Genomic DNA, 19,518 nt, shown 5'->3' on the forward strand with positions numbered 1-19,518 from the left:
TAAAGACATTTTGTCAAATGTGTTGATTGATCATGTTTTTTACTTAATTAATTTTACTTAACTGCCAATCTATGCCCTGGCCAAACTAATGTAAGCTAACTCCAAGCTAACAGTGAACCTTTCTAAACATTAATGATTTGGAGGTTATTGCAGATTTATTGTTTTATACAGCACTATAGAAGTAATAACTGTTAACGTGAAGAACGTAATGCCGCTTATTTCTATTAAACCCCTTATTTAATTAGATGTGGATAGCAGAACTGGTAGCACTAGCGATAATATGATGATGGATAATGTTAGCTAACTCCAAGCTAACAGTGAACCTTTCTAAACATTAAGAGATGATTTGGAGGTTATTGCAGATTTAGTGTTTTATACAGCACTGTAGAAGTAATAACTGTTAACGTGAAGAACGTAATGCCGCTTATTTCTATTAAACCCCTTATTTAATTAGATGTGGATAGCACAACTGGTAGCACTAGCGATAATATGATGACGGCTAATGTTAGCTAACATAGTCAGAGCTGGTTTTATGTCATTGCAACTTAATGTAAGGGCTTACAGTAAGTTTAACCGTTTTCTCTCTTCTTTAATGTAGGATTTACGCCTACATTAAATACATTTAGCTGCTCTTAGGGGAACTCCGCGGCACGTTTTCAAATTATGCTCTGAGGGCAGATTTACGCATATCGGTAATTCTGCTCTTAGAGCAGCTTATAGTATCCCTTACCATATCCCTCATTAACTCGCTGCTCTGAGGGCATCTTTGCTGTCTACGTAATGCTTAGAGCAGCTTTACATGTATAGGCTACTTTAATTACATGTACATTTAATTTCAATGTATTCAATTTAATTTAATTCTTTATTAACTCGCTGCTCTGAGGGCATCTTTGCTGCACGCATGTAATTCCGACCTTACAGAGCTCATATAGCATTCATCACTGGCTGCTCTGAGGAAGCTTTGCAGCATAGGCTACGTAACGCTGCTCTTAAAGCAACTGCTCCGAGGGCATCATTGTTGTCTACATGGTAATGCTTAGAACAGCTTACAGTGTAACCCTGCTCTTAGGGCAACTTTTCTGCATGAATACTGTAATGCCTTATAATACCTAATACCTAATTGCAATTGGTCTGCAAATGGCTGCTGTATTGATCATTTGTATTTTTGTTTAAAAAAAATAAAAATAAAAATAAAAACATCTCCATGTAATGACATAATAATAACACAAGCGTAATTGCTTATTATTGTCTTTACCAATTGTAGGTTATGGAGGATCTTTGGGTCGAGGGCATACGAAGAAAACTCAGAAAAGAAAAGGATTCCCGAGTATCCACAGACGTAAAAATCGTTGATGGGGATAAGGTGGAATTCATGACGCAATATGTAGAGAAACTAAATCAGGCAACAAATACTTTTTTTTTGGCCCCAAAACAGACAGGGAGGAATTATTATGTCCACGCCTGTGAAAGAGGCAACAAACCATCTGGAAAGAGCACGGGAAAGGCATGTGACACAAGGGCAAATGCCTGTGAGGCCTACGTTTCATTTAAATTCCTAATAGAAGCCGGGTACACAGCAGTAGTCATTCGGCAGCAGTTAAATCACACAGGACACGATTTTTTAATGTTTAGAAAGGTTCACTGTTAGCTTGGAGTTAGCTAACATTATCCATCATCATATTATCGCTAGTGCTACCAGTTCTGCTATCCACATCTAATTAAATAAGGGGTTTAATAGAAATAAGCGGCATTACGTTCTTCACGTTAACAGTTATTACTTCTATAGTGCTGTATTAAACAATAAATCTGCAATAACCTCTAAATCATTAATGTTTAGAAAGGTTCACTGTTAGCTTGGAGTTAGCTTACAGTAGTTTGGCCAGGGCATAGATTGGCAGTTAAGTAAAATTAATGAAGTAAAAAACATGATCAATCAACACATTTGACAAAATTGGACAAAATGTCTTTATATTTTACAAAATTGTAACCCTAGAACATACAATTACCTCGAGTGCAACGATCTCCAACGATCTCCTTGTAATGTTCAGAAAAAATCCTTGGCTTGTACTGTAATGTCCAGAAAAAATCCTTGGCTTATACTGTCCAGAAAAAAATTGCGTGCAAAAGTTTGAACGTTTGAAATATTCAAAAGCCCGCCTCCTGGTGTCTGTGATTGGACGAGCGAGAGAACCAATGGTAGGCAATGCTGCCCTCAGACGGTATATCAATAACTTAAAGTCCACTCTGCTCTGCCGCAGGACTATGGAAGCCTACACCGCCATAACATCTGTCGACCACAAATAGTTTTGGTCGCACAATACCTGTCATCTGGACTATGAATTGGCCTTTAGGAGTCTTTGGTTGAGAGATAATGAAGAGACAGTCGCAACTGTGTACACTGGCTCTGGCTTTTACTCCGTTTGTGGATAATGTGATGTTTAGGCTAGCGCAAAGTGAATAGAACCATGTGAGTTTTTGCAATTCAATACAAAGTACCTTGTTAATCACCATGCACGCAAATGCAGAGAGATTTGCAGGAGTCAGGAACTGGGTGATCAGTGTTTCTTGTATGCTCACTAGAAGCCTTTATGTTATTTCACTGTTTAGTTTGACATTAAATCATGTTTTATTGTACATTGTGTATACTGCTAATTTATATGTTGAATATGTGTATGATACTGTATTTTATTTCTAATAAAAGTGTGTTATTAATTTTAGTTTATCAGACTATCCAGCCAGTTGTGCGTTGTTGTTGTATCCTGCTGTGCAGGATCTAAGGTTGGGCAGTAAGGTTAGGTTCTGCCTCTCCTTACTCTAATGCCATCTCCTCTAACTGGTACTTAACTCACACTTACAGTAGTTACATTCAAACTGGAGAACTCACCTGCACACGGAATTTCCATGTTGTTCCCACGGGAACACCAGGAACGGGACCATAGTGATTGGAAGGAACTATTGTACATTCCTTTGTACGTCCCACACATGCCATACCCTGAAACATACACAAGTACATAACATGGAACACAAGCCAGAAAACACACACACACACACAGAGAGAGTTTTAACATCAGATGTTCATTTCTGTTTGTACCAATATCACTGAATTAAATACTTATTCATCCTCAATCGTTTCTTCAATAAACAGGTAGCAAAATTAAATGAATGAAACCGCAGTTTCAGACAACCATTAAGCCACTATTCAATTCAATTCAATTTTATTTGTATAGCGCCATAACAATATAATTGCCTCTAGGCGCTTAACAGAGCCCAGAGCCTAAACCCCACTAGCCTACCTAATACACAGAGGCTTTGGCTCAGCAGATGAACCAGTTAGTTACCGCAGTGAGGCAAAATGCAGCAGGTTTAAACCAAAACCAATTTATTAGCTGTAGACATGGACATAGAAATGAACAGTGCATATGATGGATACAATGGTTTTCCAAAAGAACACTCCTGTGAGTAGTAGAAATAGCTATTTTGTGGTTCACATCATGAGAAAGCAGGAATCCCCCTCTGGAAAGTTTTTGTGAGATGAAATGCAACATTATGCCAAACTGGGAAGGACTTCCCATATGTTGAGATCACAGCAAAGCTACAAAAATACAGCAAAGACATGACACTTTATATCATATCAATTCGTCAATTGGCAGCTACCTTACATTAGCGGATTTCAGTCTGAATGTACTGTAGATCGAGGCCTTACATCAGCTGATTTCAGTCTGTACTGTAGATGAATGCCTTACATTAGCTGATTTCAGTCTGTATGTACTGCAGATAGATGCCTTATATTAGCCGATTTCAGTCTGTATATACTGTAAATAGATGCCTTACATTAGCTGATTTCAGTCTGTATATAATGTAGATGAATGCCTTACATTAGCTGATTTCAGTCTGTATGTACTGTAGATGAATGCCTTACATTAGCTGATTTCAGTCTGTATGTACTGTAGATGAATGCCTTACATTAGCTGATTTCAGTCTGTAGATAGATGCCTTATTTAAGCTGATTTCAGTCTGTGTGTACTGTGTAGATAGATGCCTTATTTGAGCTGATTTCAGTCTGTTTGTACTGCAGATAGATGCCTTACTTCATGTTCATTTAGGTAGGAGTACTGCAACATCAAGTGCATGCACACACACACACGCACACGCGCACACGCACGCGCACGCACACGCGCACACACAAAAATTGCTTGTTTGTACATGTGTGTGTGTGTGTGTGTGTTTGCTTGTGTTGAGGCTGCCAAAACAAGATCAATGATTTCATACTTCCCTTCTAACTTCAGTGAAGCCCCATATTGACAGACACTGGTGTAGGTAGAGGTGCAAGGCTGCCTCACCTTTCCCCAGTCCCTCTGGCTCCCAGTGTTAGCAGAGGGCATCTTTGCCTTCTTCTTGCTGGCCTTGAGCTTCTCCCCAGCTTTCACCACCTCATTGGTGTCATTCTTGCATGTGGGGCAGTACCTGCACACAAAGAGAAAGGAGATTTAATTGCTCAATAACAAAATCAACTTCAGTCACTCAGGGTTCAGTTACACCAATTTCTGAAAGCTTCAGTCCGAGGCCACGCTACACAAAGTCTGTTGATGTCTGTGAAGCAAGAGGTGCTCTGAGGTACAACTCGAGGTGAAACGCTTCCATCAGCATACACCTTGAAATGCTGTAATGCTTAAACAAGGATGAGATGAGACTCTTTTTATAACAGAGTATTTAAGCTGATACGAGAATGTATGCAAGACATACCTCCTCCTGCTGGAGCACCGCACAAGCTACAACTTTACCTCAAGCTTCAACAGTTTGGAGAACTGACATGCCATTAGAACATGTGCCAAGATGAGAAGGAGTTTGACTATCTCAAAATTGCTCTTAGAGGAAGCAGGCAAATTCTGCTAAGGACTTTAACAGAGAAAAGTAAAACAGTGAAACAGAAGCTCCACAACTGCGGAATATGTTGACAGAAACATCTGTATAGTCCCACCGAAAAAACACATCAATTCTTACATGACGGAAGAAGCTTCGACTTCAGCATGCACAGGACTCACAAGTCATGTCTCACCACTTAAGCATGCACAGGACTCACAAGGCCATGTCCCACCATTAAGCCAAGGAAGGACTCTGTTTCTTTGGCAAATTCACATTTAGCTAGATTTATTTGATAGATTCGCTCTCAACTAACATAGAGACACTCAGATAGAGGACGAGGCCCCCACTGAATTGTTGTATGCTAGATATTTTACTTCAGACTTCTGTCTGAGACTCGGCAAGAAAGCTTCCTAAAACAATGCATCTGGGCCTTCTTTAAACGTGGTCTTAACACCCCATCATCTGGGCCCTGCACCTCCCGATCAAGCCCCCACCCCACCAAGAAAAGAGTACATATTGCTCACAGACAGCGTGACGCTGTCGGACTCAATTCAGCAACATTTACAATTTACATTAACATCTTATCGAGATCACTTGCAAAACCTTCAGATAATATCCCCCAGGAATTTCAGATCACCAAATCAATTTGTTGAAAACAATCAACACAAGGCTACTGGTGACTGTTTGTGTAGATATACTGACCATATGGTATATCCCAGAGACAGAGGACAAACCTGATGCATAAAATATATGATCAGCAGTGACCAGTAGCCTACATGAATGGGGAATGTATTAAGCATGGGAGGATGTGAGCTATGTTTATGAAGATAACCTGAAACACCTGGACCAACTTGAATGTAGTCTCTTTCTGCATTCCATTGCAGGCAAGAAAGAACTTTTGTGGAAAAAGTGCTAATTTCTTCTGCCTTAATACGATGAGGTAGACTGCATTAACCCATTTTGGCAGATAGATCCGACTTGGGCAGTGATGGTTTATGCTTGGCTTATTCAAATGTTCCCTGTCAAGGAAGAATATGTCGCAACGCCAAAATCCATGCCTCAGAGGGAAAGTTTGATTTATTACCCGGCTATAAATCACCCGCCCTGATAGAATAGTCTAGCCATTTTCGCCATCAAAACAGGGTCCATAGCCTTAGAAAACATAATAAAAGCGGTCTAAATCAGACTCCGCAAACACAATCATGGGTCAACTACGCTACATACTCTGATTGATATGCAATTGTCCTTAACTTGGAGTGAACACGCATAAAAGTTAGGCTATAGGATTTGTGGCTCCATTTTTAAATCCACCCACTCAGATCTAAGATCTTGTCTGCTCACATGGCATAGTGTGAAACAAAAATGTGTATTTGGGGGAATACATAGTATGTAAAAGGATTTAAAATGAACTGTAGGCCAACATCAGACCCCTCAGATTTTAGGTATACTAGTGCAGTGCCCGTAGGAATTATGCATTCTGTAGTGTTAGCAAACGTAGGTGTAGCTGTTGGGTAGTGTAATAGCAAGACATATTTGCACTCCACATAGGTAGAGGTTACACTGAAGTATTATTGTGATGCATGTTTCCTTTTCATTAAGAAATGTTTTAATGTTGTATAGCCTTTTTGGAGATACACCAACAAATAAAGTTTGAGAGTATGAAGTGGATGCAGTTGAATATAGATGTCAAAGTTGCTGTCTAAACTATAAACTAAATGTCATAAAGAAAGAAATAACTTGGTTGAAATAGGATCACTTCTTTATTGTAAGGGTAAGTGTAGGGTAAGAATGGTCATGCAGTTGGACTCAAATGTAGGTTAATTTTATTGCATGTATGTACTGTATGTATGATCCACGTCTCACCCCCACAAATAAATGCTTTAGGCTTGTACACACAGTCCGAAATTCAAATATAGTTGACATTACGTGTCTGATTCTGATAAATGTATGGCAAAATTAAGGATTGGTCATTGAGGTGCAGCAAGATTTAACAAAAATAAAGGGAGGGGGGGGGGGGGGATTATGTCAACTGAATGTAATTTATATTACCTGTGCAATTCAAAAGGGAGACAGATTTGCTGAAGAAGTGCCACGACCCATGTCTCATCCATACAAAGAAATGCCTTTATTATATACATGTCAAAATATAAAATACATGTACAGTAGGACTATAAAGGTCACAAAAGATGGGTGGAGGGGGCCATAATAACAATTAAAGGTTAAGTGTTAATAGAGGGGTGATATTGATTTTCAGGGAACCATGTGGAATTGTTTTATTGTCTGAAGATGGTTTAGTGTGTCAGCACTTCAGTGAAAACAACATTGCTCAGAAAATGGCGCTTTTTCTTTGTTTCTTCGTCTAGAGCAAGTATGCGAAGTCTGTTTGATTTGCCAACTCTGCTTGCGGCAACATAGAATTGTCCATGGCTGAAGAAGTCTCTTGTGCAGAAAACACCAACACGCTGTAAAGATTGACCCTGTGACTTATTGACGGTCATGGCAAAGCAGGGTCTCACTGGAAATTGTTTACGGCGTAAGGTAAAGGGAAAGATGTTGTCAGATGGTATGAGAGTGATTTGTGGAATTAAAAGGGTGCGTCCAGCATTGACCCCAATCACAGATTTTGCAACTTAGAGGTGTGGCAGTATTTGTTCTATGATATATCTTGAGCCATTGCAGTGTCCATGTTGTTGGTCAAAGTTTCGCAGAAGCATGATCACCATTCCAACTTTTAAAGTGATGCGATGAGGTGGCATTCCGGAAGTGCAGAGTGTGTTTCAGTAGGGTACACATGGTGACCCTCAGAATCTGCTGTGTCAATGGTGTTGCAAACATGTTCTTCTCCAAGGAAGATCTTGGTCATGTATTCATTTACTGTGTCGACTTCAGAGTTAGTTGGGCATAATATGACATGTTCACATAGCCATGTTGGACTGGAAATGTTGGCCAACATGTCTTCATACACCCAATTTACAATGTCCTTTAGTTTGTCGCCAGGAACTGTTTGTGTGCTGTTGAGTTGAATAGCATATTCACCCAATTCAGGAATTATAGGAATTTTTGCCTGGCCAAGGTTTGGGAGGAATTTGGCAAAGTCTTCTTCTTCAGCTTGTTGATGTTCAGCAGCTTGAGAGATCCTCATGTTTATTGTCAGGCGAAGAGTTTCAACATGTTTCCACAGGTATGAGCTCTTGCAACATCTTCCTATAATGTTAGTACGGCTACCGTGTGGTATAACGGGAAGTATTTGCCTCCAATCACCACTGAAGACCATTGTGATTCCGCCAAATGGTTTGTCAGATCCACGTAGCCACTGAAATGTACAGTCTGCTGCTTCTAACGCACGACGATCCATCATTGACACTTCATTGTTTTGATATCAGTATGTTGTTCGTGATTTAGTGTTTGTTCTGCTTGACTGATATGAGCTTGAAGTTCCACCAGGTTGTGTTCTGTCTCGTGTTGGATGATGTGGGGTGTCTGACTATGGTCATGATGTGGAACTGGTTCAGGTAGTCCAAAGTTTCCACTCAGTGTGAATCCGTGTCTTTCAACATGATCTTTGAGCTGGAGTAGTACTTGATTTAGAATGTTCTCATTTGGCTCACTGACTGCATCTTTGTGCATGAAGTCTTTAATAAGAACACGCTTGTGTCTTTACCAGAACTGCAAGTGCTCTCCTCTGAGCACAAACATGAGTATGTTGGCAAATACTTCACGCAGTGCTGGGCCAAAGGTGACGCTCGCTGCTTCCTCCATTACAGAATCAACTTCCTGGTCATTGTCAATGATGCCATGAGCAATGCAGGCAGCTAGATATGTGTCCATGACCACATCTCCAACTTTACGGAGGTCCTTGAATGAAGTTGGTCCTGGGACTCTGTATAAAAGGATGCGGAGATAGAACAGTTCAGCAGTGTGTGGGTTGAAGGCAACCATTGGAATGTGTCCAACAGTGTTAGCCATGCGGTCATTGCAGGAACTTAGTCTCTTTTTTTTGCAATTGAAATGTTTTTTTTTTTTTTGTGTGAATGTGAAGTGTTGAAATACATCTGGGTACACAATGTGTTGCATGTGTGGATGTAGAGACATTGCTTGAAAGAAGGCAGTCAGTGTAGTGGCTGGTGACCCTGTGTCCAATATGTTCTGGGCAGCGCTGTCATCATTGAACGTAATGACTTGTTCATCCTCCAGTTGAATTGCCAGCATTCTTACAGGGGGTTGTTTTTGTTGGATAGGGAAATCGTAGATTCTCCAGTATGACTCTGATGCAGTGATGTAACGTCCTCACGTCCTTCTTCTGTAACATCTAACCTCACCAGACATTGATCTATGGAACAACCCATGCATTGTTGATAGACACCTGAATGTTATTTTTGATTGTCTTTAGGATTGGAGGGCCAGGAGCACCTTTGGGCCGTCTTCTGTACAGTTGGTAAGAGTTGTCTGAGAAGGTTGTGGTTTGTCTCAATTGTTTAGGGTAGTCCTTTGAACACTTTCTGTCGACCATGCATGGACAGTCACGGTTCCATTCTCCACATGGCCCATGGATCATATGTGATGTGACAATGTGATGTAGTTGTGGATTTTCGTTCTTGTCCGGAATCTCCGCAGATATTATGCGATCAATGTCAGTTGTGGTCCTTGGTTTGTCACGTGCCACTATGGTGATGAGCATATGTATATTTGGAAGATGTCGTTTTTGAGTTTCTTTCACCATCACAAATGCATCAACATGTCCCAGTATGTCATGCTTCAGGAGGTCTGTAAGTAGAGCGTCAACCTTCATGTGGAATACTCTGGCAATGATGTCTGGTCTTTGACTGGCCTGTTGGCCTTCAAAAAGCGATGCTTTAATCTCAGGCCAGTTGGGGTTGCATGTAAAAGTGAGGAAGAAGTCTGGTTTGCCTTTGACTCTGAATAAACCCATGGCGTCTTGGAATTCTTTTGCATACCATCTTGGTGATCCATAAATTGTGGGAGGCAGGATGGTTAGGCGTCCTGGGATGATCTCAGCGTCACTATTCAGGGCATCAACAATGACTTTGTATTTTTCTGCCTTGATAGATTTCTGGTTGTGGCGAATCCAGCTCAGACGTAGTGATTCAATTTTGGCCATCATGTCACATACATACTGTTGTGTGAGTCGTCCACCGCGCAGGAGCAAATTGAAGTGATCAGAAGTGTTGCGCACTTGAAGGTGGAATCGGTAAAAGCATGTGGGGGTGATACCTTTCATTTCAGTGTGGTATCCTTGAGAGCACTGCGGCAGAAGACGCACATATGATAGTGGGTCATATGCTGGATGAATGAGATTGCTTCCCAAACTGCTCAGACGGAGTTGTTCCTGGAGCAATGACCGCAACATCGCTGTCCAGTGACGGAAGATTTACAGTGCCACGATGAAGGTCACGACGAGGACAATTCTCAGATCATCTTCAGTGACATTAAGTGTCATGTACTCAATTGCTGACAAACTGTTGCACATATGGGTTGGACTCGTGAATTGCCTCTTGTGCTCTGAGCAAATATTCTTCATTCAGACCTCTGTTTGAGTCATGATCGCGTCGAAATTCCACTTCATGGGAAGGATCATGGAAGTAAATCTGAGCAAAGTATGGCTTTTGACCCTGTTCGGGAAGGGGGCCTGCAATGTAGTGATACACTTTACCTTGTATCTTTATACCTGGGTTGAAGCCAGGTATAGCAATTTATTTTATGCCAATGCTTGCCATTGCCAATGCATTGTTGTATTGTTTAGCTTCTTTCACAAAGTTTTGATTCATGAAAAGGTCCTTAATAGCATTTGGAGGCTGTGGTGGGATTGAGCCAGGTTTGGGATTAGTGGGGTTGTACGTGAGGTCTATTTTTCCAGAATTGCAACAGAATCCCTTCCTCTCTTCTTTCCATACATAGGCATTGCAGTGTATGCATGTTGGACACTCAAACAGTGAGGTGTTGCTCAGTGTGTGTGTGAAACGGCCATATACATTTTCTTGAAAAAAGTCTAAATCATCACACCGAGCAAGGTTGCGATTGTCTTTGCGTGTCTGCTCTACACGGGCACAATGCATTTCCCGATGAAATAGGGCATCTCTTTCTTGTCGTTCCACTTGGTGTTGAGGGGTCTCGTTCACTGCCTGGCGCTTTGCATTTTCAATTAGGCGAACACTACGGCGTGCCTGTGTTTCAGCTGCTCGGATGCTTGCATGTTCCACTGCATCGTTTGCCAGGCCATTTCTTCTCTGTTCCTGTGTTTCAGCTGATCGGTGCCGTGCTTGGAGTGCGGTGTTGCTGACTTTGCGGGCATGTTGGACTTCAGCTGACTCAGCTTGACGTGAACGGCGCTTTGAGTCACGTCTCCTCTTGCTCGATGATTTTTAGGCATGTTTCATCCACAGGTTGTGTGCAATAGTTGGCTAGTATCATTTGGACAACCAAATAAAGAAAGAGGATTCATGTTAGTGTTGGCATGTCATATTAACATAATTTTGAACAAAATAAAACATTAATTTCTATATGTGGTCGCTGTTATTGATGGTTCAATTCACACTCGTCAAGGTTATCATCTAACTTGGTAGGATAAAAATCTAAATGGTTGGATGAGTTGGGTATATAACTACGTTCTTAAGTGTATTTTCAAGGATTGTCAGTCACAAACTAATTCCAAGTGTTGAAGTCTGACTAAAACAGAGGCTAGATGGGTGTTTTCGTGCGTGTGTTTGGGGTATGGGTGAAAAAAAATAGTGGTATGTGAGATTGACAGAGAGAAAGTGAGTGGAAAGCTCAGGTCTTTGGCTTAATCTACAATGGCCACATCTTGAATGATAGGCTAATTCAAAACATAGACACAAAAACCTTCAAAATGGATCAGTGTAATCCTGCAATCAATAGCTAAACGCAGACTTGAAAAATCTGCAGCTGTAGCCTAAATGAAGTAATGCCATTAGGTGAAGATCTAGACAAATGAAGTTCTTCTTGTGAATGTGCGTGCAGGTTTTTTTTTTGTGTGCGTGCAGGTTTTTTTTTTGTGTGCGTTGCCTACTTCACAACTTTTTTCTGTAGGCGCCCCTGCCTGTTGACATGCTATCAACCGGACATGCGAATGACAACAACTATAACCATTTTAAGCAGTCTACTTTTACGTTGCTGTCGAATTAGCTTGCCTACTCCAGACGTCGAAGTGTGTGTTCCACGAAGTGTGTGTTCCTCATGAATAGCCTACACTATAGGCAATTTTACGCGAAAAAACCCCTGGGCGGCGCCCTCCACAAATGCGTTTCACCTCTTGCTCTGAATTACTACACTACCCATAGTGCCTCTGTCAAACGATAACCATAGTGCCTACGGCAAACGGTAAAATACAAATATCTCGCGAAATATGAATTCAGAAATCTTCAAAATCAAGGATGCACAGGTACATGACATGCGTAAGCTACATGCGAAATTTCATAACTAACGTAACTAACGTCAGGGAGATACGCCCTAGACTGACAGACACACAGAGATTTCTGGATTTATAGATAGATAGTCAGCTAATTTGAGGATGGCTCACAAAATATTTTTTTGAGTTTTAGATTTGCAGAGTGGAGACGCTAGTCCTCAACTCCAGGTAGGCCCCCAAACCTAGTACATATCCAAGAGCACAGGAGTCCCGGATACAACTCTTTTCACTCAGCAGGTTATGGTTTGGGATGGGCGCAAGCAAATGCCCCGGTTCAGAGGATAACTCGCCACGCCTATATCCAAAATCCACACCTTGGTAGAATGCTTAGTTTATCGCCAGATTTGTAAGACAACCTTCCTGGGCAGAACAGGTGATTTTCCTCCACCAAACCCAGGGATTCAAAACAGAACCACGTCAGGACTTACCTTACCCACATTCTGTGAAACGGTCATCATCAAAGTCTTACATTGCAATGCAGGGGATTCAAACATTTACATTACATTTACAGTGCCGCTTGAAAGTATGTGATCCCCTTGAGCAGTTAAGAGTTTTCTGTTGTTTTACCATGATTTTTCTTTTTTTTTTATCACCAATTTTCCATAGATGAAATGTTTCAATTGCATGTACTTGTTTGCATTGGTGAAGCCAAGCAGGTAACAGATAAAAACATATGATACCCAAACTAGTTGCCCATAAAAACATGATACCCAAACTAGTTGCTTATAAAAACATATGATACCAAAACTAGTTGCCTATAAAAACACATGATACCCAGACTAGTTGCTCATAAAAACACGATACCCAAACTAGTTGCTTATAAAAACATACAGTATGATACTAAAACTTGTTGCCTATTAAAACATATGATACTAAAACTAGTGGCCTATAAAAACATATGATACCCAAACTAGTTGCCTATGAAAACATGATACCTAAACTAGTTGCCCATAAAAACATGATACCCAAACTAGTTGCCTATAAAAACATGGTACTAAAACTAGTTGCCTATAAACACGATACAAAAACGAGTAGCTTTTGAAAACAAATGAAACCAAAACATACCTAAAAAAGAGGCATTCTGCAGTTGTATACGGTTTCAATATCCAAGTGATGTGCAATGCACACTGCAAGGTGATTAGCATTTTAGCATTTGAACCTGGGGTCAGAACATTCAAACATTGTAATAGTAGTAGTAGTAGTCGTCTTAGCTGGTTCCATGTCCTTCAGTTTGTGGCCAAATGTACAGCTATATGGGATTTTTATTTGACAGTGATCTAAATGTGAAATCTACCTCCAAACTCTAGGGACCACCAAATTGATAAGCTTTAAATATAAACATTTTACCAACTAAAGAGTTTTTAAATTCTTTATTTTGCAATTTTCACTCAATATTCCTTGCAGATCACTCAGATAGTAGTAGTTGATCTAGTTGGAGCTCCATTTCACACTACGTCTCATTGTCCATGGAGTTTAATAGCTTGGTAAAAAAAAAACAGTGCTCCAGTTCTCTCTATATCTCCCTTTACACGTGCACGAGTGGACATGTACAGTGCCCTACACAAATATTGGCACCCCTAGTGAATATGAGCAAAACAGGTTATGAAAAAATATGTCTTTGCTGTTTATCCTCTTGGTCTTTCACTCAAAATACTCACAAAAATCTTACCTTTTCATTTAAGTAAAATTATTGAAAAAAAAAAAAAACTGTTGACATTAAATAAATATTTTCCCCCAAAACATGTTGGCCACAATTATTGGCACCCCTAGAAAAATATTGTAATACAAATCTAACTGAAGTATAATTACAGTCATGTTTTACATTTTTAAGTTCACCTGTTCTCCTAGAGGTCAACCTTGACTTCCTGTTCCACTGGCGTACAAATATGAGGTAACACAGGCCAAATTCCATTAGTCATTCATCACTATGGGAAAGACCCAAGAACACAGTGACGATCTGCGACGGAAAGTTGTTGAGCTGCACAAATCAAGAAATGGACACAAGAAAATCTCTAAACAGTTGAAAATACCCATTTCCACTATCATGGAAATAATTAAGAAGTTTAAAGCGACAGGAGATGTAAGGAATCAGACTGGAAAAGGACCTGTCTGTAAATTGACCCCACGCACCGTGAGGAGGATGGTTCGACTGGCAAAATAATCTCCAAGGATCACAGCTGGAGAATTGTGGAGGTTAGTTGAGTCTTGGGGTCAGAAAGTCTCCAAAACTACCATCAGACTCCACCTATATCACCAGAGTTGTTTTGCAGGGTTGCCAGAAAAAAGCCTCTGCTGTCAATTAACAACAAACTAAAGCGCCTACAGTTTGCCAAATGTAAGTCAGACTTTCAATGGGATCGAGTTATATGGTCAGATGAGACCAAAATAAAGCTTTTTGGCAACAAACATCAAAGGTGGGTTTGGCGTCGACAGAAAGATAGCCATACAGAAGAGCACCCCATACCCAATATGAAGTATGGTGACGGATTTTTGATGTTGTGGGGCTGTTTTTCTTCCAAAGGCCCTGGACATCTTGTTAGGATACATGGTATCATGAACTCCATCAAATACCAGCAGATATTAAATGAAAACCTAACAGCCCCCTCCAGTAAGCTATAAATGGGCCGTGGTTGGACCTTCCAGCAGGGCAATGATCCGAAGCACACCTCAAAATCAACACAAAAATGGTTCACCGACCGCAAAATAAAGGTTTTGCCATGGCCATCACAGTCCCCCAACCTATACCCCATAGAAAATCTGTGGGATGAGCTGAAGCTGAGTCTACAAACGTTGACCTCAGAATCTGAAGGATCTGGAGAGATACTGCATGTAGGAATGGTCTCAGATCTTGTGCCATGTGTTCACCAACCTCATCACGCATTATAGGAGAAGATTTAGAGCTGTTATCTTGGCAAAGGGAGGCTGCACAAAACATTAAATTAAGGGGTGCCAATAATGGTGGCACACATGTTTTGGGGAAAAATATTTATTTAATGTCACCAGTTTTTTTTTTTCTTACAATAATTTTACTTCAATGAAAAGGTAAGATTTTTGTGAATATTTTTTGTAAGAGACCAAGAGGATAAACAGTGAAGACATATTTTTTCATAGCCTGTTTTGCTCATATTCACTAGGGGTGCCAATATTTGTGGAGGGCACTGTAGGCTCCCTCCTTCGATTGAATTACATATACCATCTACTTACAAATGGCAGGGCTTGCCTAAAATAAAGAAATTACTAGGAGTTTGTTTACAGTGGACTTTCTTGCACGTGGTCTAGACCCTCTCCTCTTTCAAGCTACAGGTAATGAAATCTTAAGCATGTGAACAGTATGTATTTACGCTGTCTTACTAGTGCTGTGACTGACATATGTCCATACATGAACATTTCACTTATTTTTTATTTTCTATTTTTCAGTGAATTAAGTGGAAAAAAAGGCCTTTAATGTTTATTTGAATGCTATTATTGCATTGGTGTGATAATGTGGGGCAAAGATGGGGTTTGAGATTCCAGACCAAACTGATGTCATTGCTTTCTGCCAAAGCAGGTGATCTAAGTTTGAAAAGACATTAGCCTCTGGAATTGTCGTTAGTGTTGTTTTTGCTTAATTTCACAAATAAAGTCAAGAGAAAACATACATTTGCTGAGGAGAAATCAACATTTCTGGGACAACTGCTTGGCTCAACTTTAAAGGTTTCACATCCAGGGATAATGCATATTCTGTTTTTAGAGATACTTTTCTAAATAAAAGTATGGCAAAAAAAAAAAAGAGTTGAGTGATGCAGGTTGTCAAGTCCTTTAAAACCAAAAATCTCAAAAATGAAATAGCTACAGGGTGTGACATACCCAACAGTCACACAAGGTGACAAACATTTTCTTACTTCTGCATATAACATAATAAAACGATAGTATTGAAGTAGTAGTACAATAGTATATATATTTAGATAGTGGTGTGTGATCTGATGCTTAAACTAGCCTAACTGAAAAAAAAAGTAGCTGCCATGTTAGTTTGGGGCAAGTTGTCACATGTGTTGTGTTGACTAATCAAAGCCCCAGCAGGTTTTCTTCCCTAAATTGGAGATGCAATTGGTAGAGTACATCACCAGGTCAAGAGACATTAACCTTATTATGCATTATGGGCTCCTCCATTTAGATTATTATGCATTATGGGCTCCTCCATTTACATTATTATGCATTATGGGCTCCTCCATTTACATCATTATGCATTATAACACGGGTAGATGGAATCCACCATTCTGATTGTGAGTCACGGGGTGTGCTATATTCAACGATATAGTAACTGTACGACCTGTTTTCATCTACCTGAGCGTTCCATATCAGTGCGCACTCAAAAAAAAAAATCTAACCAAGATGGCGACATGTTGTGGGGAATGTAGTGGGGAATGTTTCATGTGAATTAAGCTATCTACACAACTTTTTATATGTCTACATTGACTCGGTTAGTTGTTTCTGTGCTACACGAATGTTGCAGAGTATTGAATAAGTCTTAACTGAAAGTCTCGAATATTATTTGTAGGTGACTGCTAACGCTTAGACCAAAAATCCATTGAAACACACGTAGCTCTCACACACGAGTTAGTGGCGATATCCAAATCAATATAAACAAATATTAACAAAGTTTTAATGGCAACTTTATAAAATGAGCAATGTGAATGAATTAAATGGTGCGAGATCAATGATCTCCTAGCTAATCATCAACAAACTTTTTGTGCTAGGTTAACAGACGTGAAGTTCCCAATGCTATTTGTCTGTTGCATAGCAACAGCAACACAAAGGGGGACTATTTTCTCTTGGCTACTGAAATGCGATACACAATGTTTGGTGGCTAGAACTTTTTTGTGCTGAAAAGCAGCTTACTGTTTATAATTTAATTTTACTTAATATTTATAAAGTCGCTGGCAACCGTGTTATAAAAGCAATAAGGTACTCGAGTCAGTACGGTATCGTCAATAATGTACTTGTTCGAGGGTTTGCTAACAACACCCTCGAACAAGTACATTATTGACAATACCGTACTGCCTCTCGAACCTTATTGCTTAATTATGGGCTCCTCCATTTACATTATTATGCATTATGCAAGAAAAGGTATCGAGCTTTCCCTACCGTTGCAGACTGTAATTCACTTTTACACCACTATCATAAATAGAAATGGCGCTCCCGTCATTAACAGCTGTACATGTGCATTCGTTGACAAGTAAAGAACCTGAAAAGACATCAGAAGCCAAAGAAACATGTCAACTTACAAAGTATATGAATATAACAGGGTTTTACACCACTATGCATTGTTTTATTTATTCAGACCCGGAAATGATCGCTAACAAATCAAAAAGAATAACAAAAAAAGAATGACAGAAAGTTTAAATTTTGGTGAAACACTCAAGTCCATATACAATGTTTGCTAAGAGATTGAATGTGAAGCCAAACCATTAAAACAGTAAAAACTGCCCTATTAGAAGTCAGTGTACCAAAATGATTGATTTCATTTTAAGTTAAAATTCTTACATAATGTTGCAAAAACATTTGAATCTCCTACGTTGGCATAGAAAGAAAAGGCCTGTGCAGAAAGAAAAGGCCTGCGCAGAAAGGAAAGTGTCCAAGTCAAGGGTGGATAAGTAATAGGGCAACAAAATATGACATTTAATTGTGAGAATGAGGGTATGAAGAACTATTTGCAAACAACCGGCCAAACGAGACTTGGGTTCAATGTGTGAGGGGCAGAAAATAGCCCATGCATGTAGGCTGCCTTGGGAGAAGAAAATTATGTTTGCTAGAAATGTGACAACGAATAGTCCATATAGTCCACCATAGGTCTTTGTCTTAAAGATCAATGTCTTTCATTGGGTACAACATTTTCACCATAATGATTAGATATAATTTTTATAATGGTTTCATCTGCAGTTAATTCAAGAAAGAAGAACTGAATAAGTGTGACAACAAACCCACTTTCCCAAACTGCATTTTATATATTAAATATAATATTGCTCCTCTATAACATATTGTTAATATATTTTAGCCCTCCAGGACCAAAGCACCTTTATCTTTTTTGTTATGTGAATGAGAGAATGAATTGTGTGGTTGCTCTCATAGCGAACTTTCTTCAGCACTTGGGGCCTGATTTACTAACAGGATTGCGCCCATTTCAGGCGTAAAATAGCGGTCGTAAACATAAAACGGTATTTACTAAGGGGGCGCATTTGAGTAGGAGCGCATATTAACGCTTTATGGGTGTGTACCTGCAAACAGGTGGGATGGCACGGAAACATGGGTGGTAACCTGGGCGTGAAGCGCAATTTAATGGGAGGAGAGAAGGTAAGTGCGCCTAATGATGTATTGCGTGGTATTTACTAAAACTGCCTGGCGAGCGCAAGTCTCTGATTTGCGGGCTAATTCTCCGCCTCATAAAAGCACGTCTTAACCAGGAAGCGCATTTCCATTGAGTCTGAAAACGTTGATATGGCAGCAGTTATAAGAGCAAGGCGAAGAAAGAAGACAGAGACAGCGCACAGAAATAATTTTTTCAACTCGTATAACACTTTTTCAGTTAAGCGATCCACAAATCATTAGACGTACAGGTTAACCAGCCACGCAATACTTCAATTACTGGACCAGATCAGAGACGACATCGAACCCTCCACCCGGCGATCACATTCCATTCCATCAGTTGATAAACTCCTGGCAACATTTGCAAATATTGGCCTCCGGATAATTTCAAACAGTTATAGCATCTGCAGTTGTTGTCTCAGCCTTCACTCAGCTAACTATTCACCCAGGTAATCGACGCATTGCTACGGCTAACTTGCAGGCAATTTCTCCCTTCTTTTAACGGTGCGCTAAATAATGATTGCCCAGCGGGAATCTGGCTTGATAAATATCACGGAAAATGCGGGGAAACACTGGGCGTTAATGTGCGCCTGGCAAAGGCGCAGATTAAGCTGCTGTAGCAAATCAATGTTAGTAAATCAGGCCCTTTAAAGGGCAGAGTAAGCACAGAGTGCCCAGCGCGGATCTGGTTTGATAAATACCACGGAAAATGCGCAAAAACACAGTGCGTCAATGTGCGACCGCAGATTAAGCTGTCGCAATGTTAGTAAATCAGGCCCTTGGTGTTGGGAAAAAATTAGATTCTTCGATTTCTCTCAATTCTCTCTAGAACAATTCCGTCTCGATTCAGAAAAGTTCATAATCGATTT

At 40.1% G+C, this 19,518-nt stretch overlaps 1 protein-coding gene across 1 annotated transcript in view; it reads right to left on the reverse strand.

Annotated features, from left to right (window-relative positions):
- The window catches only part of uhrf2 (ubiquitin like with PHD and ring finger domains 2), a 161,895-nt gene that overhangs the window by 49,664 nt on the left and 92,713 nt on the right, over nucleotides 1-19,518 (reverse strand). The window contains exons 7-8 of the mRNA XM_080848064.1: nucleotides 4,341-4,464; nucleotides 2,885-2,992 (exon numbers count right to left, since the gene is read on the reverse strand). Of these exons, the coding sequence (XP_080704190.1) occupies nucleotides 2,885-2,992; nucleotides 4,341-4,464 (232 nt within the window). The remainder of the gene's footprint in view (nucleotides 1-2,884; nucleotides 2,993-4,340; nucleotides 4,465-19,518) is intronic.

The sequence above is a fragment of the Sprattus sprattus genome (assembly GCF_963457725.1).
Source record: "Sprattus sprattus genome assembly, chromosome: 11".
In the NCBI taxonomy this organism is placed as follows: Eukaryota; Metazoa; Chordata; class Actinopteri; order Clupeiformes; family Clupeidae; genus Sprattus; species Sprattus sprattus.